The sequence below is a fragment of the Urocitellus parryii genome, chromosome 3, assembly GCF_045843805.1.
Source record: "Urocitellus parryii isolate mUroPar1 chromosome 3, mUroPar1.hap1, whole genome shotgun sequence".
NCBI classification, from domain to species: Eukaryota; Metazoa; Chordata; class Mammalia; order Rodentia; family Sciuridae; genus Urocitellus; species Urocitellus parryii.
In genome coordinates, this window is record NC_135533.1 from 74,069,224 (window position 1) to 74,094,570 (window position 25,347).

Genomic DNA, 25,347 nt, shown 5'->3' on the forward strand with positions numbered 1-25,347 from the left:
ATGCTGTCTAGGACTGGTGTCTAAATCCACCAAGACCACTCTGATATATGATTATATTTTACATGCAGGGCATGAAATCACAGTGCTTATTGTTGCAGAAAGCATCAGAATACTTGAGAACAAAAAACAACTTTTATGTATCCAGTATTGCCCAAGAGAAACAATATTATAGTTTTAGAAAACTCATGCATTTTAGTAAGAAAATATGCCTAAGTTGGTAAAAAATATATCTATATGTGTATACATGTATGTGTATCTATATGTGTATACATGTATCACTATATATATATAGATATACACGTATCGCATATATCTATATGTGTATACATGTATCACTATATATATAGATATACATGTATCGCATATATCTATATGTGTATACATGTATCACTATATAGATAGATAGATAGATAGATAGATAGATAGATAGATAGAATTATCTACATAGAGCACCCAATAATGTGTTGTAATTCTATACATTCAACTGAACTAGTGACCTATAACTTCCCTGGAAGAAAGTAATAGAAACAACAGACTGTTTACCCTTTTTCCCAGGAGGACAAAATTAACAGCTTTGTGAAAGTTATGTTTCACACAGAGAAACAAACATAAAATTGTAGACAAAACAAAACAAAAACCATATCATTTTATTTTGAATGCAATTTTTAAATCTTCCATTTTAAATTAATAAATTGAGACTTTCATTGAATAAGCTAATTTATCAGTCTCACTTGTCTGGGTGAAATTAGAAAATTAAATTCCAGAGTATACAAAACTGAAGTCCATACTCTGGATATTTTTTTAAAATTCTATTAAGGTAGCTATTCCTCCATTTAAGACATTGTTTTGAAAAAAAATTCTGTTATACCTGACCTCAATTATAAATTTATGAGTATTATAGCTAATATAATACTATGTAAACCTTATTGATTCAGAAGTATAGTTTAGTGGTATTGGATGAGAAATTCATAGGTCATATCAGAATAAAAGAAGAAAGATTGTAATAGAAAAGAAAATGTCTTACTTGGTTAAGAATGTCTTGTTTCTGTGCATGCAAGGAAAGAAAGAATACATGTGTTAATGTAAGATAATTTATACTCATTATCTCATTCTCTGATAATTATATTAAAAGTTCAAGTTTATAGATTGGTTTTAAAACATATCCTAGGCCTATGGATCTCAAAATATGATTTTTGACAGCATCAGCACCATAAACTGGAAGAGTGATAGAAATACAAATTCAGCAGCCCCCACCCCAGAAACACCAAATCAGAAACTGATGGAAGCAGAGAGACAAGTAACATTTCATGTTTTAATAAGCCCCCACATAATTTTGATGTACACTTGGATTTGAGAACCATTGACTAGATCAGTATTTGAATAAGCAAACAATTTGAACTGACATGAGACAAATATAATGAATAACACATACAGTATGATGAAAGTCATTGAAAGTGGATAATGAAAATATGAGCTTGCAAAAAATATATTAGATAATGAATACTTATTATCCATTCTTCATGTTTCCTTTTATTAGCATAACATTCCAATCTTTTCTCCATGCTTCTAAAGATTATATATATTATTTCCATACATTGCCAATTTATTTGAATTTTTTAGATATCAATAGAATAATTTGGAATTGATTTTAAAATCCAAGACCAAAACAAAAAATTATGTGGAATTCTAATGGTTCCACTACTCTCATCAGATCATTTACATGTCCTGACAGTGTTTTATAGAAAATATTTTTGCTAAGGCAAGGTCTCTGCTACAAACTAGTTGTAATCATACTCTTAACTTCATATTATTCATATAAGATTAGGCAAAGACCAATAGGAGCAACCTCTTACCTTGCCAGTCACAGGTCAGCAATAATTATGTGTCTGTGATATGCCACACTTATTATAAAAGCAATAACATCCACTACCTTCCCCTTCCCCTATTCTTCGAATGAATCAGGGCCTTCCTGCTTTCTATGGCTTAGTCAATGGAGGAGGAAATCTTAAAAAAGGGCATCAGCCTTAAACTGGGTCTCTGAATAGTAGTTTTAATTGTGGTTGTTGTCATCCATCTAACTAGTTAATCTTTGAAACATCATTTTACTTTTTTAAAAATAATTTTTTTTTTATTTAAAGGCCTTGCAAACTTATGAAATTAGATATGTCAGTTCTTTTAAAGACCTTTATTCAAAGAATATTTAAGGTCATTGGGTATCTGCTATTGATTTCTTCAAAGGACAAAATTTTCTTTAAAAGAATTAAAAATAAATAATTGTGCGTATTAAACATAATATTTCTACTCAACTAAAATAGGCTTAAGAAGTTTATATCTTCTTCAGATTAAGTTTTCATATACAACTTTTAAAAGTCAGTAATGCAAGCAAATTATAAACTAAGGAATGCATATACTCCTTTAGCAGCTTTACTTTGTATTGGGAGATGCAATTTAAGGGACCTTCTGTTTATTCTCTTCACAAATGTATTTAATATGGATGATATGTCATATCTATTTTAGGAAACAAGGGATTAATTATTTATTCTAAAGTCAGCCTTGATTAATCACTTCTCTTGTATTATTGAGCATCAATAAGAGTCATTCATGCCAAACAACTTTGGTCTCAATTTTTCTCAAGACAGAGTAATGATTTCACCTATGAATTAACAGTAGAAATTCTTTCATACTACTAGAGCAACTTTTCATAAATAAGGACATATTAAAATAACTATGGGCATTAGTATTTTCATTCTCAATAGAGGACATTCCTAATTATTTCCTATTGGCTTTTATAAAATACATAACTTCTTTCTTAAAAAATCACAATACTTTAAAATTTTCACCTGAAGGAAAAATTTCTATCAATATTCAGATCAAAGAGTGGTTTCACTCTTAATTTAGAATTGCTGTTGGGTCATAATGAGATCCAGCTTTTTGTTTATCCACTCTCCATTATTTTAATAATGCATCTCTACAGATCTGTGCTTTTACAGAGAGGTATTACATGATTGAAGTCTGACATCATATGTGTGTCTAGCAAAGAACCTAGAAATTACCACAATAAATCCAGTATATAGTGAATGATAGTCCTCATGAAATAGATAATATTGGCAAGACTACATCTTGGGAATTGTTTAAATAAGAAATCACTGAGGTAAAAAGTCTATGATAGCTTGCAGCTATCTTTAGGGAGAAAAATAAATTTTAATCTCTGTATAGAGTAGATAAATGTGCATGTTTTCAGGTAATATGGTGATTGTTAATATTAATGACATTTTTCTTTTATAGAAATTTAGTGTAGTTGACATCTCTAATTTCCACACTCTGCTTTCTTGGACTTTGAGATTTTCAATTCTACAAATTAAGCCATTAATATTATTTTTCTCACACTACAGCTTCTAGGAAAATAAATTGTGAGGGAAATGCAGACCAGACATTTGTTTTGTTCCTGATAGAGGAAAACAGGAATAGTTTTAAAATTGCCTTTATTTTCCCCACCTTTTTACCATTAAACATAATAATTTTATGTTTTAAAAAGAAAATAAATCTTAGGCTAAATAGATATAAAAATTTATCATACTGTAGAGAGAATAAGCAAACATGACATGAAAAACAGCTATGAGAAATAATTGATAGGGATTTATAAAACAATAGGAATATTTGAAGGTTAGAATTTAGAGATTAGAGAAGAATACTTAAAATCAAGTTCTTAATATTCCAGAGAAGAATAAGATTGAAAGACAATCAGGGACTGTGTTCTTGTAATCATGAAAATGCAAAAAAAAAAAAAAAATGACAACAAAAGAGATATCACATCTTTGTCTGTAAACAAATCTATCTAGATGGTACATTTAGGTAAAATTGTATTTTGCTGAGAGCAGTCTATTTTTATTCCCATAAAACCCAAATAACACTTGGTGAAGCTAGAAATTAACTAATTTTAATACTGACACTCAAAATGTAACACTTCTTAACTAATATTAAAGGAAAGACTTTTTAACAAATGATTAGGAAAGGGAAGGCATTCATTCCAATATGGCATGCAAAAGTAATTGACAGTTAAAAAAGAGGACTTCAGGAATTCAAACCATAATAGTAATAGGTTAAGTACAAGATTGGAGGAAGAAATTACTTTCCTTTAGTACAAGCTGGCTCCTTAAAATGACAAAGTGATTATGTACATCACAATATCTTTGAGGAAATAATTTTTTGAATGGGACAACTCTCATGCCCCACACTAATGACCATATTGGTTGAAATGTGTAGGTTATAGAGTGAGAATCAAGCACTCTCTCTCCACTATCTGATCTGATTTCTCGACATCTAAAAAAAAAAAAAAAAACTAACACTCTATTTAAATCTAACTTTTCAAGCATATAATGTAGAAGAAATACAATATCATTAGTAAATTTTGAATGAAAAGCATGCTATATTTATGATACCTTCAGAAAAGCATTTTGTTATGAATTTTTTTATGTATGGTATATGGTAATGATTTATGGGATGTGATATATACATGTATGTGTATATATGTATACATATACATATATGTGTGTTTATGCACGTAAGCATATAATATATATATGCCTACACACTATACATATTTTCAAGAACTTTTAATAAAGAAATACCTACTTATAACCATAAATATTAAACTAATATAAAGAAAAAAGAAGTTTTACCCCTTCAGGATTATACTTTGCAAGCACGCCGTTACCATGGAATTCTTCAAGAACATCCTTTAATTTCTTTGTAGAATCTACAAAAAATAAACAAAAACACATAAATTGTTTAATATGTCTACTATGGTCACATAGTACAGGCCAGAATAAAAGATACAAAATGTAAATAATCATCAACAGAAATGAATTTAAAAATCATCATGTAAAATGTAAAATTTTTTGAAATGCCATTTATTTGGAAAAAATGTCAAAGTAACAAAAAAGAACAAAAATAAGTATGTTCTACCAAGTATATTGCTTAAGAACAGGCCACTGACTCTATATTATATGAATTAATGAGCAAATAAGTGAATAGGTTATATGTTCTCTTCATTTATTTCCATAGCATAAAATCTAAATAAATGAAATACACAGTTCAAAAAGAAAAAAAGAGAACATAGTCATTCCTTGTCAAACTTTACAATTTATATTTTCAAATATCACTGCATTAACTAACAACAACATTGTTAAAGTTTTATATCATATTAGGTGTTGAGATTGACAGAAAAATAGTGTCCTAAACTAAAATAAATGCTCTTAGAATTAATATTTTAATTTTTTATTATTTTATTAGACTGAATGTACTATTATATATTCAGTGTACTAAAACAATGCTCTCATAGAAATATAATTTTGAATAAGCATCTCAGATATATGGTGCATTTAAGTTAGAAACAGTAGATAACAAGTATAAGTCATCTAAATATTCAATCAAGTTTAAATAATAGTGAATGAATATTCTTTAAATAAAGTGTAGGAATTATGTAGATTCATTTACAGAAGGTGGCAGGAGTAATTGTATCCTAGCAGTTGAATATAATTCTTTCTGACTTTGCCTGAACTCAGTATTTTTTTTTTTTTTGGTAGTGTGCATTAAACTTGGGGGAACTTGACCACAGAGCCACATCCCCAGACCTGTTTTGTATTTTACTTAGAGATAGTCTCATTGAGTTGCTTAGTGCCTGAGTGCTTGCTGAGGTTGTCTTTGAACTCACAATCCCTCTGTCTCAGCCTCCTGAGCCACTGGGATTACAGGTGTGCGCCACTGTGCTTGTCAAATATCTCAGTGATATTTGACCTGCATAAAATATTTCCCAGTTCCAAAAAAACTCACTTTCAAATAAGCTTTTGAAATACCGGTTAGAAAATGCACTCTTGATGGGTGTCCATCAAATGTATCATGCCTATATTTTGTGAACTCTATTTTCACTTGGAATGTACAGTTTTCTTCCTTTATATTTTAAATCATGTGTGTTTGTACGTTTGTTTGAGTTATTTTTAATCGATATAAAATCTATATAACATAAAATTCACTGTTTCAACTATTATAAATATGCAATTCTTACATTTTCAGTACATTCTCAATGTACTGAAACATCACCAATTGTCTGATTCCAGAATATTTTCATTTCCCTGAAAAGAAAGCCCATAGTTATTAACCATAACTCCCCATTTTCCTTTCTTTCCGGTCCTTGATTACCACTAATCAATTTTATTTGTATATCAATTTACCTATTCTGGACATTTAATGTAAACAGAATATAGTTTCCTATATTTTTCATTTTTAGTACATATTGTGATAGCAATTTTTATCTGTTATCAGAGTTAATTTTCTCTCATGTCCCTTACTAGACTGTAGGTTACCCTAGAACAGAAAACACATATTTACATTTTTATACAACTTCAACTTTATGACAAAGCTTAAACAACAGAATTGCAATAAATATTTGGATTGACTTGAAGATGTAGCTCAATGACAAGGCTGGGTTTTAATTCCTGGCACCACCATAAAAATAAAGTGGGATTGATTGTATGTCCTCCTCTGAGAAGTATCTGTTCAGGCCCTTGGCCCATTTGTTGATTGGGTTATTTGTTGTCTTATTGTCTAATTTTTTTAGTTCTTTGTATACTCTGCAATAGCTGGGTCAAATGGTGGTTCCATTCCCAGCTTTCCCAGGAATCTCCATACTGCTTCTAAATTGGCCACACCAGTTTGCAGTCCCACCAGCAATGTACAAGAGTACCCTTTTCCCCACATCCTCGCCAGCACTTGTTGTTGTTTGACTTCATAATGGCTGCCAATCTTACTGGAGTGAGATGGTAGCTTAGGGTGGTTTTGATTTGCATTTCTCTGACTGCTAGAGATGGTGAGCATTTTTTTCATGTTGTGAGGGGAATGGGAAAATAAACAAGGAGAGAAATGAATTACAGTAGATGGGGTAGAGAGAGAAGATGGGAGGGGAGGGGAGGGAGGATAGTAGAGGATAGGAAAGGTAGCAGAATACAACAGTTACTAATAGGGCATTATGTAAAAATGTGGATGTGTAACTGATGTGATTCTGCAATCTGTATTTGGGGTAAAAATGGGAGTTCATAACCCACTTGAATCTAATGTATGAAATATGATATGTCAAGAGCTTTGTAATGTTTTGAACAACCAATAAAAAAAATTTAAAAAGTGGGATTAATTTAACAAGAGCCCTTCCCAAACTACAACAAATATAGTAATTGTATTGACATGGTTCTTGTCGAAACTTACATTACTGCAGAGATGAAATTATGTATTCAAAAGAAAGATGAAGCTGATCCCTTATTCCCAAATCCCTCTTGTGGGTAATAAGGTAGTATTCTAAGGCAAAGGACCCTTTTACACCTTCTTGCTTATAAGTAGATACAGACTCTTCTATGCATACCAACAGAGATATAAATTTATAGTAATATACACAATCTGCAATGTCATATTCCAATAAACTATTTTAACTATATTGTAGCTCCATAATAAATGAAAGGGGAAGAAAAGTTTTTGGTTTCTTATAGACAGACTCCAACAAAATTTTTGGAGACACTGCCTAAAGCTGGTCTTTTCATTTCAGGTTTCCATAAGAGTAAACAGACATCTGTATGTAACTGCCCCCAAAAGGGTAAAAGTTCTAAAAATTATTCATGTTATATTTTACTGATTTATAAGTCATAGTTTATATTGTACTATTTCCAGTACAAATAACATGAGCTAAATTAAGAGCCAAAAATCTTGATATATGTGACTGTTATTTCCACAAACTGAGGTTCAATTATGAACTTCGACTAAACAATTTAAGAAAAGTATTTCATATTCAGATGACTTACTATCAATTCAACCTCTTCCTTTTCTAATTCTCAAGTTCCAGAACCAGTTTTTTTTAGGGGGGGCAGATACCAGGGATTGCAGTCAGGGTCACTCAACCACTGAGCTACATCTCCAGCCCTATTTTGTATTTTATTTAGAGACAGGATCTCACTGAGTTGCTTAGCACCTTGGTTTTGCTGGGGCTGGATTTGAACTTGCAATCCCCGTGCCTCAACCTCCTGAGCCACTGGGATTACAGGCATGTACCACTGCACCCAGATAGTTCCAACATCTTGATACAAACTTACCTAGGATCTAATTTCCACTTCACAAATGTATTTTGGAACTATTTTGTTCTTCTGTTCTTGTCTCAATAACCTTTCTTGGGCCTAGTCTCTCCAAGATTGAGGCCTTGACTTGTCCGGCTAATCATCTGCAGATTGGGGTTTTGGTATAGGAATACCTAAGGAACCTAGATATCCATAATCTTTGAACAGCATTCTTGTATGTAAACTGCCTGCATATCTGCTTTGATTCTCAGTTTTATCAGCTTGTGAATTTCCTACTGTTGTACTTTACCTACCTTCATGAGAGAACTCATAGTATCTTACTTCGTAATTTCACTAATTTTTTCAGTTCCTTCCTATCTTTTTGAATCTGCTATCTCTGGATCATGTTTCATGAAAAACAGTTTCAGGGCACTGAAGAAGAGAAAGGATTCATATCTAGGACTGACTTACCCTATAGGAACAGACAGATACTAAGGAAGTAACATCTGGATGAAAAGTCTATAGGTAAGACATGGTGTCAGTCACATTGCAGTTAATATCAGTGCTCCACATGAAAGAGCACAATGACAGATTTTGGACTCAGGAACACTGAGAAATCCAGGCAGATAGCCAGCCAGGCAAGGCAGCTTTGAGCTAGGGGATCAATTCACAGTTCATACATATCTATAATGGGATAAAGGTCTGGTGATCAGGAAGATAGGCAAATGAAGTGTGAGGGAGCCAAGTGTTGGGCAGTCAGGTTCAACAGTTGTTTAATCTTTGGATATGGAATTAGGATGGATCTTCAGCACAGAACATTGAATCTTCTAGAAATCAAAGGAGGGTTTGTCAATTTTATTTATTTTTTCAAAGAACCAACTTCGGGTTTTCTCATTTTTTTAAATTGTTTCTTTTGTTTCAATTTCATTGATTTCAGCTCTGATTTTAATTATTTACTGTCATCTACTGCTTTTGGTATTGATTTTTTCTTCTTTTCTAGGGATTTGAGATGTAATGTTAGGTCATTTAATTTTTGACTTTTTCTTTTAAGGAATGAACTCCAAGCAATAAACTTTCCTCTTAGATAGCCTCTTTAACAAATGGTGCTGAGTAAACTGCAAATCCATATGCAGCAAAATGAAATTAAGCCCCCATGCACAAAACTCAACTCAAAGTGGATCAAGGACCTAGGAATTAAACCAGAATTAAACCCTGTGCCTAATAGAAGAAAAATAGGCCCAAGTATTCATCATGTCAGATTAGGCCCCAAATTCCTTAATAAGACTCTTATACCACAAGAAATAAAATCAAGAATCAATAAATGGATGGATTCAAACTAAAAATCTTCTTCTAAGCAAAAAGAAACAAGCAGTGAGGTGAATAGAGAGCCTACAGAATGGGAGCAAATTTTTACCAAACGCACATCAGATAGAGCACTAATCTCCAGGATATATAAAGAACTCAAAAACCTTAACACCTAAAACACAAATAACCCAATCAATAAATGTACCAAGGACTGAACACACACTACTCAGAAGATGATATAAAATCAATCAACAAATATATAAAAAAAATTTTCAAGATCTTTAGCAACTAGAGAAATTCAAATTGAAACTACTCTAAGATTTCATCTTACTCCAGTCAGAATGGAAGCTGTTAAGAATACAAATAACAATAAGTGTTGGTGAGGATGTGGGAAGAAAGGCACACTCATACCTTGTTGGTGGAACTGCAAATTGGTGTAGCCAATATGGAAAACAGTATGGAGATTTCTCAGAAAACTTGGAATGGAAGCACCATTTGACCTAACTATTCCACTCCTCAGTCTATACACAAAGGACTTAAAAACAGAATACTACAATGATGCAGCCACATCAATGTTCTTAGCAACACATTCACAATAGCTAAATTATGGAGCCAACCTAGATACCCTTCAGTAGAAGAATAGATAAAGAAAATGTGGTGTATATAGACAATAGAATGCTATTCAGCAATAAAAGAAAATAAAATCACTGCATTTGCAGGTAAATGGATGAATTTGGAGAATATTATGCTAAGTGAAGTAAGCCAATTGCAAAAACCAAATGCCAAATGTTTTCTCTGATATGTGGATGCTGATCCATAATGGGGATGGGGGGAGCATGGGCAGAATGGAGGAACTTTAGATAGGGCAAAGGAGAGGGAAGAGGAGGATGTGTGGGTAAGAAAGACAGTGGAATGAGATAGACATCATTACCCTAAGTACATGTATGAAGAGATGAATGGTATGACTCTACTTTGTGTACAATCAGAGATATGAAAAATGTGTTCTATGTGTGTAATATGAATTATAATGCATTCTGCTGTCATGTATGACAAATTAGAATAAATAAATTTAAAAAGATCATTGTAATGTTTTGAGCAACTAATATAAAAATAAAAAAATAAATCAAAAGGGGGTCATGAATTACAGCAATTCTGAGACACAGGGATAATTCCAGAGGTGCCTACACTTGACTTGTGGGGCAAAGGACTTGGAGAACAACAGTGGATACCAATTGCAACCATGACAGAAGCACATAAACCTTCCCAAGAAGTAATTTAATATTAATAACCACAATAGGAGATTGTGCTTAATTGGGGTTATTCTTTCCATTACCAGCAGAATCACTTAAGAACTAAGGTAATACCAAGTCTCAAAGTTGGACTCATTCTACTTGGGAAACTCCCTTACAAAGTGCTTGGAGATAGACAGCAGCTGATAAAAGTATATTTGCCTCTTACAACTTGTCTCCCCAGCACCTGCTTTGCCATATGAATACTTCCTGGTACTGGGAATGTACTGGGAATTCCTCTCATATTGACTCAGTCACATAATAAAAAAAAAATGAGAATTAAACTAGCTGTTTAAGGAATGAATATTAAATTATTATGTAGTTTTGCAAATTCTAAATTGTACATAATTTTAAGGAAAATCAAATTTCCTTTCCATAAGCCTGAAATAAAAATAAATTAATAAGGGCATTTGGCAGTGTATACCCAATGGGTCCTAAACCCTGCTACATTAAAACAAACAAACAAAAAACAAAAATAAAAAGTTTTTAGTTTATCTTACATCTCTTTAGGCATTGTGACATCTTGAATGATCTTTTTATAATTTCATTGCCTTTTTATTACAAAAAACTTCAACAAGTCCTTATCAGGTTAATCTCAAAGGCCACATGGAATAATGAAGCAATGTAAAATCAGATAGATTTGGATTTGAATCTTGGCTGTAGAATTCTTGGCTGAATGTACTGGGCATAGTTCTAAGTTGTCTGTGACTCAGTTTTCTAATACTTAAAATTTGAATAATATTATGAATTTTGTAATACTGTATCTAGCAAGGTGCCAGTGTCTAATAAATTCATGTTCCTTTGATACAACTTCCGCCATCCTTCAATAGTTCCATATTTGCCTTCAAATTTAAGTATAAACCCTTCCTATTGGAATCATAGGTATGTCTAAATACAATGAAACACTGAGATTAATAAATATTTTCTATCCTTCCAAATTTGCACATCAATATCTAGCCATTCAATTCCCAAGGCATCCCCTGAGTGCAGAGTTCTTTCTGTGTCCATGATATTACTTTTGGCCAGGATTTCCTTCAATGTCATATGAAGTTCAAAAATGTGTCCTATACTTGACCTGCCAGCCTGTCCACCCTACTTCTCAGGACTTCCTTCAGTCACTGTAGGTAGTACCTGCCTCTCTCTGGAACTCCTCATAAAAGCTCTTAGAATCTACATCTATTAGTGATAGCATGCATATGTAGTATTTTAGTTTACAAAAGTGTTTATTTTCATTTCAAAATCACAATGAATTTACCTTTTTCCTACTTAACATAAGATCATTATCTATTAAGAGTCACACAATTAAAATCAGCTGAAAAATATTTGAAGAAGTGATTACTTTTATATATATATAAACAAACTTATTCTCTTTCTTTGAAAAAAAATAATTGTTTCCAATTCAACCAAGGAACCAAGTTAGGAGTTTATGACTTATTATTTAGTTAATGAATTTTATTACTTATTTTTACAGTACATAGACATATTTGACTTCTATTTACTGTCTTACATTAATGGGTAAAGAATATATCTTCAGTATATACTAAAATATAAGAGAAAGCAAAAGAATCATATGGATACTTTCTAAGTTTTACCATGTTTACATTTTTGCTTGGGTTATGTTTTCATTTGACAATTAATATAATTTATATTGATAATAGTAGAATTTATATATAAGTATATAAGTTATTTCTTCTGAAAATTTCAAAATACATGCCAATTTTTCATAATTATTATTTCATATAATTACTATAAATATGTATTATGAATAAAAAACATAAAATTTTCATGCTTCATTATTAGGGGAAAACACATAGAAAAGCAAAGGCCTATGATATAGAATTAAAAATTGTTCCTCAAGCCAACCTCAACGCAAGGCACTAAGCAACTCAATAAGACCCTGTCTCTAAATAAAATACAAAAAAACAGTTCTGAAAATAACATATGCTCATTATGCCTCATAAGAAAACCTGTTTCTGTTTGTTCCCAAGTAAATATATTTTAAAAGCCTAGGTCATTATTTTTTACTACCTAAATATTAGTGATAGTGCTATGAGAATACCAGGACATATTCCATGGTTAACAAGACTACCTAACATATAATGTGCATTTGCTATTTGTACAAAATATTTGTGAAGGGTAACTATAGATTCATAATTTAGCCCTTTAGTCATCAAAGTAGACAGTTTCAGGGTTCCAAGTTACAGTGAGGTTGGGTGAATTGTGAAACAGAAATGATAACAATATTATCTTCATTGTGCTTTTTCTGGGATTAGTATCTGGTACATAGTAAATAGCAAATAACTATAATCCCTTATCGTCATCTGGGCTATCAGACTCATAGTGACCTCTGGGATTGCTTTATTCCATAACCTTAATTTAAGGTTACTCTCCATCCTCTTTATTAAAAACAAATTCTATAAATACTTTAAACTCCCATATTTTTGAGCCAAAACCAAGAATATAATTTAAACTCTTTTAAAGTTATATTTAACATACTAATTTAAAATTTTTGTTATGCAAAATTCAGTTCACGGGCAATGGAAATAAACGTAGTCATTATATGTGCTAAATCAAAACATTTAATGAAATGCAATTATGAGTTACAATTCTGAATCTGCACATCATTTCAAAATTTTAAACCCACGCTAGTTCATAAGATGACAATTTTATTTAGTTTTTTTAAAGTCCTTATGTGGGTTGCAAAGAACTGAGAAACCAGACATTCTGGCAACAATACTGTATTCTCTGATCACAATGCTAATAACATCCTCTTTTAGAACAATATAAAATTACTGAAGTTTCCAACTAGTTTCTGAACATAAATTTTTTAGTTCTCTGTACATTTACAAACAATCTTAATATCAGGCAATGTGGAAAAAGCAAAGTCTTTTATCTTGCAAGCATTCAGGTTTTAAAGGATAAGTTGCTCACATACATATATTAAAGAACCCAAAACTCCATAATATTTTCAACAAATCTTAAATTCTGAATAGCACTCAGGGAAATGTAGCATATTTATATTGTGGTTTTGTGTATCTTCTCATCTTTGCCACAGCTTAAGAGGCTGTGATGATCTCAATGTGAGAAGGAGGCTAGGAATTGCATACATATTTGGAAGTAGTTGAGATGTTTGTTTCTAGACTTTGCTTTTAGATGACCAAAGGGATAGTCCCACAAATGGTCTCTTTTTTCTCCCTCTAATTCTGAAAATATTAGAAGAAACTACAAGTAGGTAAGGACTCTTCCAGCCACAATATGTTATGATAATAAGATCCTGGTATATATATATATCTGGAGACCAGAGGTCTGAAATCAAGGTGTTAACAGGGTTGATTCTTTCTGGAGGTCCAGAGGGAGTATCTATTTCATGCCTCTCCATCAACTTCTGGTGCCTGCTGGAAAACCTTGATGATCCTTGACTTGAGGTTCCATCACTCCCATCTCTCTCTCTCTCTCTCTCTCTCTCTCTCTATATATATATATATATATAGAGAGAGAGAGAGAGAGATGTACATATTGTCCTACACTGCTAAATATTCCTCTCTTGATATTCCCACCATTGATTTTTACTTCTTGCAAACCTTACCCCACTTTTTAATAGAAAGATCATGCTGAATAATTTGTAAATTTTTAATCTCACTATCAGGTAAGCAGATAAAGCAGAGTCCGGCTGGAGGTGAGGAGTGCAAGAATTCCAGTTCAGAAAGGAAAATGTTTTTCTTACATGTTGAACCGGTATTAGAACTTCTAGTAGTGTAATTCAGATCATATTTAGAATTATACTTATTACTCTGAAAAGTAGTACAGTTTGATCTAGTTCACATAAAGCTTAAACTAATTATGTTAAATACAATCTTTACCTTCACTGTGACGATCAATCTTCAGGTTTTTCAAAATTTGGGGGAGGAGGATTGACAATGACATACTATGTTTGTGGACATTTTCCCTCAGTTCTGATTATCCTTCTTGTCTGGTATTCAGAAGGGACTGAATACTGAGTGCTGTTTTTATGAAACGACATCTCTCACAGTGCACATTCTAATGTGTAATATTTGCTACAACAACTTCCAACAAACTTTTCCATATTTGCTATCAAATAAAAATCCTACTCCAGTGCTAGTTAAATGTGTTAACTGTTCAGAGGTGAGAGGATTTCTGATGCACTTTCATTGTATTTCAGATAAGAGGACCAAGGTTAGTCACACATTGTTTAAATGCTTTTGAAGATCAAAAAAGAAAGAATTGGATAAGGATGATGATCTTAGAAAGGAATTTACTTACATAGCAAGAGTGAGTGGGTTTGGGAGATTTTGGTTTCATATAACATCAAACAATTTAAAAATCAGGCATAAGCAACTCCAGCGAATAGGCTACAGCAGTCCCCAGGGAACTGGAGGACTCCTTTGACCAATATGCTCCTACTACAGAGGAAATTCTTCATCATGTAGACATTGTTTTCTTTCTTTTCTTTAACCAATACCATCTCATAAATTCACTTAGTAATTAGAAAAACTGTCAGGAACATAAAAACTGCCAAACATAAGACAAAATTATTTATTAGTTTCCTAGGTCTGTTATAAAAATTACTAGAAGTCTGGTGATTTAAGCCAATAGTTATTTATTCTCTCATAGGTCTGGAGACCAGAGGTCTGAAATCAAGGTGTTAACAGGGTTGATTCTTTCTGGAGGTCCAGAAGGAGTATCTATTTCATGCCTCTCCATCAACTTCTGGTGCCTGCTGGAAAACCTTGATGATCCTTGACTTGAGGTTCCATCACTCCCATCTCTGCCTCTGTTTCCACATGGCCTCTCTGCTCCTGTGTTTTATAAAGACACTAGCCACTGGACTTAGAGCTATCCCACCAGAAATCCAGAATGATGTCATCTTGAGATCCTGGACATACAAAGACTCTTTTCCTTAATAAAGTCACTACATGTTATGACTTAGACATATATTTTGGAGCCATTTTTTTTTTTGGTAACAGGGATTAAACTCAGGGGTACTCGACCACTGAGCCACATCCCCAGTCCTATTTTGTATTTCATTTAGAGATAGGGTCTCACTGAGTTGCTTAACACCTCAACATTGCTGAGGCTGGCTTTGAACTTGTGGTCCTCCTGTCTCAGCCTCCCAAGCTGCTGGGATTACAGGTGTGCGCCACCACACCCAGCTAGAGCTACTATTTAACTTACTAAATATTGGTTTTAGGTAGAAATAATAAAGGTGATGTGTAATCCAAACTTTTATGGAGAAATTTCTCTGAAAACCTAGGGCTTTAACAAAATTTGTTAAAGTCTATTGTTTTTAAATTATTTGTTAGTTCAGACTCTTTGAAAAACACATGCAGGTAGAAATACCTACAAAAAATAAAGGGAGGAGGAGCAAGAGTAGGTTGGGAGAACCTCTAGACTGTGAAGCAAATCCAATACCAGTGAAAAGGACAAGGAGGAAGAGGATTGGATAGCAAGGTCTCAGACAATGGCACAGTGGTCTCCTCAAGAATAACAAGGAGTTCCTCAGAAAACAAGGCCCTTTGAAAGAATTCTCTGTTGGAGAGGACATCCTAGATTTACTACCACCATTGCACTTGATTTGCCTGGGAGCAGTCCAGGGAGAACATGGCCTTGGTGTCAATACTGCAGCAAATCTAAAGTGTTACTCCTAAATGATTAGGAGGTAACCAAAGCTCATGTGAGAATCTTTCTATCATCATTGACAAAATAATACAAGAATTGAAAAAGAAGGAAAATTCTGCAACACAGTCCCTTTGATATCTCTAGAAAAATCAAATCTGAGAGCATCCTAGGACATTCTTCTAGTACTATTGATTGTGAGATTATATCCAAATGATCTTCATGACACCCAATCCCATGGTTATTTTTGAAGCAAATAGTATTGGCAATCTTAAAGGCATATTCATCTATGACAGAGATAAAGTATTTGGAGTGCTTATAAATGGGGATATTAATACTCTGACAAAGGATTAATTAAAGGGTTCTGATCGCAAAAAAAAAAAAAAAGAACTCAAGTTGGTCAACTGAGGTACAAAAAGAATCTCATGCCTAATAATGTCCAAATTCTGGATACAAGAAAGATTTCTCTAGTTTGTTCCTAAATTTCCAAATATTTATGAACAGAGCTACACATCAGATATTTTTATATATTGAGGAGGCCCAATTTACTACAATGAATAGTATGAATACTGAATAGAGTCTATGAAATACAATTACAGAAAAGAGTTTAAAAAGCTTAATTTTTGTTATTAACTGGAAGAAGACAAAAGATAAATACTTGATGCAAAACTTTAAAACAAATTTTAGAACATGTATACAAAAATAATTTGGCAAGTATACACGAGTATGATATGAATATAGACATCACAGACTCTCTATATCACCAGATATATTCACATAAGCAAAGTGAATGGAAATGAATGTGAAATGAGAGTTTCAATTCTCCTACTGGTATCTATGGCATCAGTTGGTGGTTCACAGCCATTTATTTGTAGATAGACACACAAATATGGGAAACCTGAAAAGCTCTCTCTCATTTGGGCATGGTCAAACATCAGGCATTTATTTTTCTTTCTTACCCCCACCAGCTTCCTCCCATCACCCTCCTCTTCAGGCAGCAACTGTATTGACTGCATCTTCCACATCTTAGTTTTTAATATTAAAACTCAGTCAGGAAATCTTTAATGTTTTAATTTCTAAAAATTCTTTATGTTTTTTCAAGAGTTCTGTTTATTCATTGCATCTTTAACATATTATTTACTCTTCTTTATGCTTAAGGCAAATGTAATCTGTACCCGAAGCTTACAGGACAGGCACATAAAATGCTAAATTAATTAGGTATTACAAGATTAATTGGTGCTTTAGGACTTCATGTTATGCGGAATTCTCTGCTGGGTCTTGTATAGATGTTTAAATATTTATTATTATTTGAGAAAATTTGGTTGGGTGTTTTTATGTGTTGGAAATATATTCCTGTCTATTAAAAATAATGGCAGACAGGCTCTTCCTATTAAAGAAAATCAATAGTCAACACATTTTTAATAACGTTTTAGGTTGAAAGGAGAAATGAATGCATTATATTTCTTATGTCAAAATAGTATATAAGCGGTGAATTCAGTGAAACTAACTGAAGAATCACAAAGAAAGTAATGAAGAGACCAAAGAGTAAAAAAGTGAGGAATAGCACTGGGATTTAAGCAAGTAGAAGTCCAGATAAATCTGAACAGTTGCAGTCCCCAATATCAGCTTTTCTAAATAAGGGATTCTATCCTCAAGATAAAGCAAAGAGTGATGAGGGGCTCAGAAAAATATGATGAAACTGTCTGTCTCAAAGAAAATTCTGGAGGAGAGCACAAGAGGACTTTTGCCCTGGATGAAAGATGAGAGATCACAAGGAGATGTAAATTGCCCATAAATAAAATCGATTATACTGGCCAACATCTGTGGTAAATTCTTTTGTACTGTAGTCTGTCATGCATCATGATAAAGGCACGTTAATATTAGACAGTTATATTTTCATGAACCCACATGGCCTCACATTTGTAGTTTCCACTGCAAAGGGAAAAATTTCCCCAGACAATAGGGTGTGGCTCTTGTAAATGGGCTTAGGTAACTAGAATTTGTGAGAGCCCCTTGAATTATTTGATTTTTGGTCTTTACTTGCCTGAATGTTATGACCTCATATAGGAATAAAACTTATATAAGGGCCTTTAAAATTCTGGACCGAATGACTGGGCTGAAAGATTTATAAAACTTGGAGCATTCTTCCTCATGTTGTCTCTATAAGACTGAGAAGTTCTAGTAAATAATTTCCTCTAGATTTAAAGATAGGGAGGAAAAAACATTTAAATAAAGGGAATTCCAAGAAATTAAACTCAAATTTTTACCTAGTAAGAGCTTTGCCTAAAGCACATTGTTTAAGCACATACAACATTAAAGGGAAGATTTCAAATTTTGTTCCACTAAAAATCTGAAATTGCAGAAAACCTAAGAGGCAGTATGAAATAAATTGTCAAAAAATTTTAGGTTTCCTCTTATTTATATGTGATTATCATTATTATTTTGTTCTAGTATAATTTGAATGTGTCATGAATGAAACTATTTGATTAATAACTTTTAAATAACTGGCCCTTTGAAAATGTTATTTAAATCTTAATTTTATTATAATTGGATATCAATCATCCTTTTCCCAACCTTAGAATCTATGAAGTCATATGCAACAGTCTTCTCAAAATTATTAAATTTTCGAGGGAAGTCCAAGTTAATAAAGACAGATGGCCAACTAAATGAAAATGGAAACCAATTTATCTAAATTTGTTAGATTTTTAAAAATAATTTCTTATTATCTTAGATTTTTCCACTCCCTTTTCTCCCTTTCTTTGCTTTTCTTTCCATCACAGATTTCTTTACATGCCTTGGCTATAACTCTGCAGAATGAAGTCATATTAACTAGCATGTTACTTTGCGGTTACTTGCAAGTGGTTTTGTGTTTTAAGGCAGGATCATTGCAATTTTTTATGATTATGTAATTAACAATTACCATTTTAAAAAATGAAAGCACTTCAACATAAAAAGATAATCATTCATAATTTCTAAACCTGGAAATAATGTCAATTATCTGTGTGTTGATATTCTTCAGGGATATTTTCAATAAGTGGACATAAATGCATATTTATAAAACTGGGATCAGAAATTACAGAAATAACATTAGGAATTATGTGGCATTTTCAAGATGCACTTTCACTTTGCATATATTAAGTATTTTTTCATGGTAATAAGTATAAACCCATTCTACCAACATTACTGACTGAACAGTGTTTCTTTGTATAGTTATATCATAATTTAGTTTATGAACTGGCTTCTCTGGGGCATTTAAATGAAATATTTGTTAATATTCATAGTTTAATAAAAGGAGTATATATAGATTTTGGGAACATATTTCATTCTATTCTTACCATAAATTCCAAAAAGTAGTGTTGATAGGTCAAAGGTTTCACTAATTTTAAGGCTTTGCTTTATATCCTTCTAATCTAACGTTCAGCAAGTTTGAACGAACTAAATTTGTCACAGCAGTATACAAGAGGAAAGTGGGATTATTGTGTGTAAAATCTGAAATAATTTATATATGAAGCAAATTTACTGGCATTGTAACTATAAGAATCAAACACATCAAAATGCCATATTAATTCAAACTTCATATCACTGTAAATCACTTAAGTGAACCTAGGTGTAACTAGCAGATTCTCTGATTTACTTGCATTATAGTAGAGTGATTACTGATATCATGTTCTTAAAAAGAAAAGGAATAAAGAAGAAAAGTGGTATAAAATAATGAGAGGACAGGATTCAGAGTTAGGAAACCTGTTCTACTAGGGCAAACATATTCCCTGAATCTGATGATGATGATTGTTTTCATCTTCAAATAAAAATAGCATTGTGGGCAATCTCTAAACCTTTCTAGTTCTAAAACTCTACCTCATGTGCAACTACAAGAATGGGATCCTAGTTAAAATAAATTATACTGTCTGTATGTATAATGTCAAAACACACTCTGTCATGTATATCTAAAAAGAATAAAATTAATTTAATTTTAATAAAATTAAAATAAAATAAATAAAATTTATTAAAAATTAATAAAACATTAAATTCTATATGAAAGTGCTCTAAGGAAATGACTATTACTTATTTTTGTAACTTTTTCCCATAGAACTTCGAACATAAATTACCTTGCATGAAATCATCATTTTATGTGCCATAAGGATCATATTAAAATCTATTTTTAAAATAAGCATGCTAAGATGGTTATTAATCAAATATCATTTCATAGGATTACCTAAAAATAAAATAAGAATTGATTTTCCAGTACTTATTATCCTACACTCCTTGGCAGATGGAATCATTTTCCCATTGCTTGAAATTTTTCCACAAAGAAAATAGATAATTTTGGTATTATGAAATGTTATTAATAAGGGAATCTTATTAATTGGTTTTATATTTCCTGTATATAGGAACAAGAGAGAACTGATGAAGGGGTTGACTTCTAACTTTCATTCTTAAATAGATAGTTTTATATTTTTAAGTATAATATGAGTTATTTATTTGTCCTAATTTTTATTAGGACAATTGTTTTAATTAACAAAAATTTAGAAAGGGTTTGCTATCATGGAGCACATTGGAATGCACTCTCTGAAAAACTTCTTTAAAAGCCCTCTGTTTTCCCAGAAAGGCAGAACCTCAGCCTCAGGGACTGAAGTTCCCTGTGCTCCTTTGCTAGGAAAGAAATAAACCTTTTTTATTTTTCTAAAGCAAAACAAAACAAGATAGAACTTCCCTGTTTTAACAGTATTATATTTTTAATTAATATGTAATAATTATAAACATTGTTTAATATAAACATGGATAAATATACATGATCAAAATATGCAAACAGCAAAAGATATAGTGTTAAAAAAACTGAAGTCTACTATAAACCTCAAAATTCAATATTTTATCCATTCTATTTTGTTAAAATATTTCTGTTTCTTGTTACACTGACTGTTGATTCCCTGATATTAAAGGTGAGAAATAGGCTTATAACACATCCAAAGATATTCAAAATTTTACTGGCTATATTATTGGTTTTATAATTCATCCAGTGTGATTTACAAATAGATATCAGAAATAGTGGAGATGGACAATGTTTATAGCAGCACAATTCACAATAGCTAAACAGCGGAGCCAACCTAGATGACCTTCAATGGATGAATGGATAAAAAAAATGTGGCATATTACACAATGGAATTTTACTCAGCAATAAAAGAGAATAAGAATAAAATCATGGCATTTGCAGGTAATTCGATGGTGTTGGAGAAAATAATGCTAAGTGAAGTTAGCCAATCCCTCAAAAATAAATGCCAAATGTTTTCTCTGATATAAGGAGGTTGACTCATAGTGGGGTAGGGAGGGGAAGCATGGGATAAATAGATAAATTCAAGATAGGACAGAGGGGTGGAGGGAAAGGGAGGGGGCAGGGGATTAGCAAGGATGGTGGAATGTGATAGACATCATTATCCAAAGTACATGTATGAAGACATGAATTGGTGTGTACATACTTTATATATAAAAACAGAGGTATGAAAAATTGTGTAATAAGAATTGTGATGCATTCCACTTTCATGTATTTAAAAAATAAAACAAAAAAAGAAAGAAATAGAGGAGATGGATATTCTGGGATGTTTCTGAGAGTTAGGTTGAATTGGCTTATTTTTTCTTTCTCATTTTCACTCATAAATCACTCTAATAAAAGTAAGTTTACTAAGAACATGTATGAAGACACTAATGGTGTGACTCTACTTTGTATACAACCAGAGATATGAAAAATTGTGCTCTATATGTGTAATATGAATTGTAATGCATTCTGCTATCATATATAATAATTTTTTTTAAAAAGTAAATGTTTTATCTAGTTAGATCCCAAGCAAATGAGTCCTTTCTCCTGCTGACCTTCTGCTGCTTCCACAGCCTCAGCTAATGATAAGGTGCTACAGCCAGAGATATGGCATCAAATTTGTTAGCATAATTATGAAGAGTGAGCATTTCATATTTCACATCTGTAGTTAGACTCATTAGGTTAGAAACCTAATGGGCTGTAGACTGCTTTACTTCTAAGTAAAAAATCTATAGCCTAACTTAATATGGTTCATAATGGCTTTTACATATGTTTCAAATCCTGTGGAAATAGAATATAACTTTATTCAGCTTGTGGTATATGTATCTCTCTCTTTGCTTTTTAAAAAATGAGTTTTACAATAGGATAATTTTGGGCTAAATGGGCAACAGAAATAAAAATCATATATCCAGATGTTTCCCATATTAAATGGAGGGAGTTTGCAGTATTTTTGTTGAAATGGAAGGTACTTTTTACTCCACACAGAGCAATCTAAATTTCAAAGACTCAGAACATAATAAAATACAAAGCAACAACTCTCATGAATAAAATTTAATGCTGTCATTAAGCAGTTAAGGATCCTGAAGCTCAAGAGGATCATTTCATGATGGTTCACCCTTACCATTACACACTTCTGGATGGGTGACCAAATGCTATTTAAAAAAAAAAAAATCCTGAATTTTGGGCAATTCAGTAGCCTGGGCTAACTCATATGAGTTCTTCTAATTGGCACTTTTTGTACTTCCAACTGGCATTTTATTACTGAAAATATTCCACTAAAAGGATCTATTTTGGTATTTCAATTCTAGACTATCTGATGTGTATTTTCGATGGAGTCTAGGTATATCATTTATTTCATTGTCACTTTTTCTTTCCCTAGTCCTGTGTTGGGGATGGAACCCAGGTCCTTGTGCAAGGTAGACAATTTCTCTGCCACTGGGACATACCCCCAGGCTGGCAAATTTTCTTAACCAAATCTTTACATTTTTATTCACTGATGGAGATTTTTCTTCTTCTGTGGTATTTTATTTTCACAGGGCTGATGTAAGAGTGGGGCATGGAATGCAAGGAAATGAGTTGTGCTGACTCCAAGTTGGGGCACTTGGATAATACATGCTTCTGCTTCCCTGTTTCTGACAGCTGGAAAATGGGTAAGACCTGGACCCAGATTAAAGTAGGTAAGAAAAGGAAGAGCCACGTGATACGAGTAATATCAGTATTTAAATGATCCTCAGATGGCCTCTAGATTGGAACATTCCCCTATTTATTTTGTACCTCAGTATACAAGCTTCTTTATTCTTATGTCTTAAAATTTAGGGTTTCTGTGTTTGCATCTTAACCCATCCTAACAAAAACATTTCAGTATTTTGCCTATTTTTGTATTATAAAATTTCAAAACCACTTAGCAGCACTTACAAACATAGGCATGCAATACTATCATTTACTCCTTAACCAAATGATATTATTGGACTCTGAGAAAAGAAGCTATATTGCTAGGTTAATTTTGTGCCACTTGAAGGAGGATGTTCCAAGGATCAGTTAGATTCCATTTTCATATATTAGACCAGTAGTTCAAAATATACTATATTTTAGTTTGGATGGTATTGTGAGCATGATATTCTTGGCCACTTGTTTAAAAAAAAAAAAAGGAAAGGAATACTTATCTCCTGCTAAGGTGCTTATGAAATACACTAGACTTTATACCTCTGTGTTGTTTTCTTCTGTATTAAAAATAGATACATGATTTGCATTTGAGTCATAAAGATCTTCAACAATAAAAATTGTATTAAATAACTTTTTTAATATTTGACATTATAATTTTATTTTTTTCTGAGAATTCCTGCTGATTTCTGATGTTTCTTGTCAGCATAAATTTTTGTTGTTTCATGTTATTCTCTTAAATCTCACAAATAGTAATACTTAGATTGCTTTTGAATCCTAATTTTCTCTTTTCTTTATTATGTTTTTTTTTCCTAGATTCAACTTTTCATCTTAAAGGTTTTTTTTTCTTTCAAACTATTATTTTCTTCAAATAATTTGTGATTCTTGGTTATTCATTCATATTTTGCATCAATAAAAAAAACTGAGGTTTGTTTCTTTTACAGTTTTCTATGTCTGTTTATCAAAAAACAGCTAATCCTATCAAAAGGCGAGCTTTCCTTAAGGTGTGTGGTTGAGCAAGGTGTAGATTGTCTTACAACATTCTAAAGACACCACAGGGAAATATTCTGATATAAAATAATTTTTATGAATATAACAGCCATGGAAACTCATCTATCCTGTTCTTCTTTCAATTCAATATTCTTCTGATTCCTCCTTAGGTGCACTTTGATTATTGTTCAGACATTAATATTATTTACATTGGTCAAATATAAAAGCTACACATCCAACTTCTTTGAAAATATTGGAAGGGAATAAATGCTGCTAATCATAATCCATCAGTAACCTGTCTGTGGACTCCCAATTGCCTCCTAAAGGTCCATTCCAGCTATAACCAGAGGTTTCTATATCCATTATTACCTAATCACAGTTTTTTCTTGGTTTTATTTTCTTTGCTCTGGTCTGTCAATTAAATCACATTTATTTTCCAGTCTTGATAGAAATTACTCAGAGACTTATTGTTAATCAGGAAATTCTAACTTTCACATCTTTATTTAAATACCCTATTCCACTTGAAAAGCTATATAGATATTTGCAGTAAACATTTTATATGTGATATTTGTATTACTATGTATAGTCCACTAGGTGTGTTTTTATTACTGTATCGTAAGGTGATAAATTTTTAATACTGTATCATTACAAGCATTTTGAATAATGAAGCTTTTGTCTGTGGCCATGACCAGTTAATTCAGGAAAATCTAACATCTTTCCCACTCCTTTTTTTTTTTTTTTTTTTTGGTCCTTAGGGTAAGGCACAGAGTTTGATCATCTTCAATTCTTTTTATTTACCATGTACTTGGATAAATGTGGAAAGCATTTTAAAGCACTATATACTTGACATTGTGGTTTAATTAATGAGATAAATAAGACTACTAAGATCACACTATGCTTAGATATTAATATGTTGTCTCCCAAGCTGACTAGCACCACCAATTTGTGGGTATATCTCTGGGACCATATATAAATTCATTGTTTCAAGAATACTTTTTTCTTTTTTATTGATTTTTTTTAAAAAAATAAATGTCAGCAGAATGCATTACAATTCTTATTACATATATAC

General features: G+C 32.0%; 1 protein-coding gene across 6 annotated transcripts in view; it reads right to left on the minus strand.

Moving 5' to 3' along the window:
* Dgkb (diacylglycerol kinase beta) overlaps positions 1–25,347 on the minus strand; it is a 580,628-nt gene that overhangs the window by 510,073 nt on the left and 45,208 nt on the right. For 3 of the 6 annotated variants that reach the window (XM_026408358.2, XM_026408335.2, XM_026408327.2), the window contains exons 2-3: positions 4,680–4,756; positions 1,025–1,045 (exon numbers count right to left, since the gene is read on the minus strand). In XM_026408358.2, coding sequence (XP_026264143.1) covers positions 1,025–1,045; positions 4,680–4,756 — 98 coding nt within the window. The remainder of the gene's footprint in view (positions 1–1,024; positions 1,046–4,679; positions 4,757–25,347) is intronic. The other 3 variants (XM_077796729.1, XM_026408351.2, XM_026408343.2) reach the window with 1 other exon arrangement.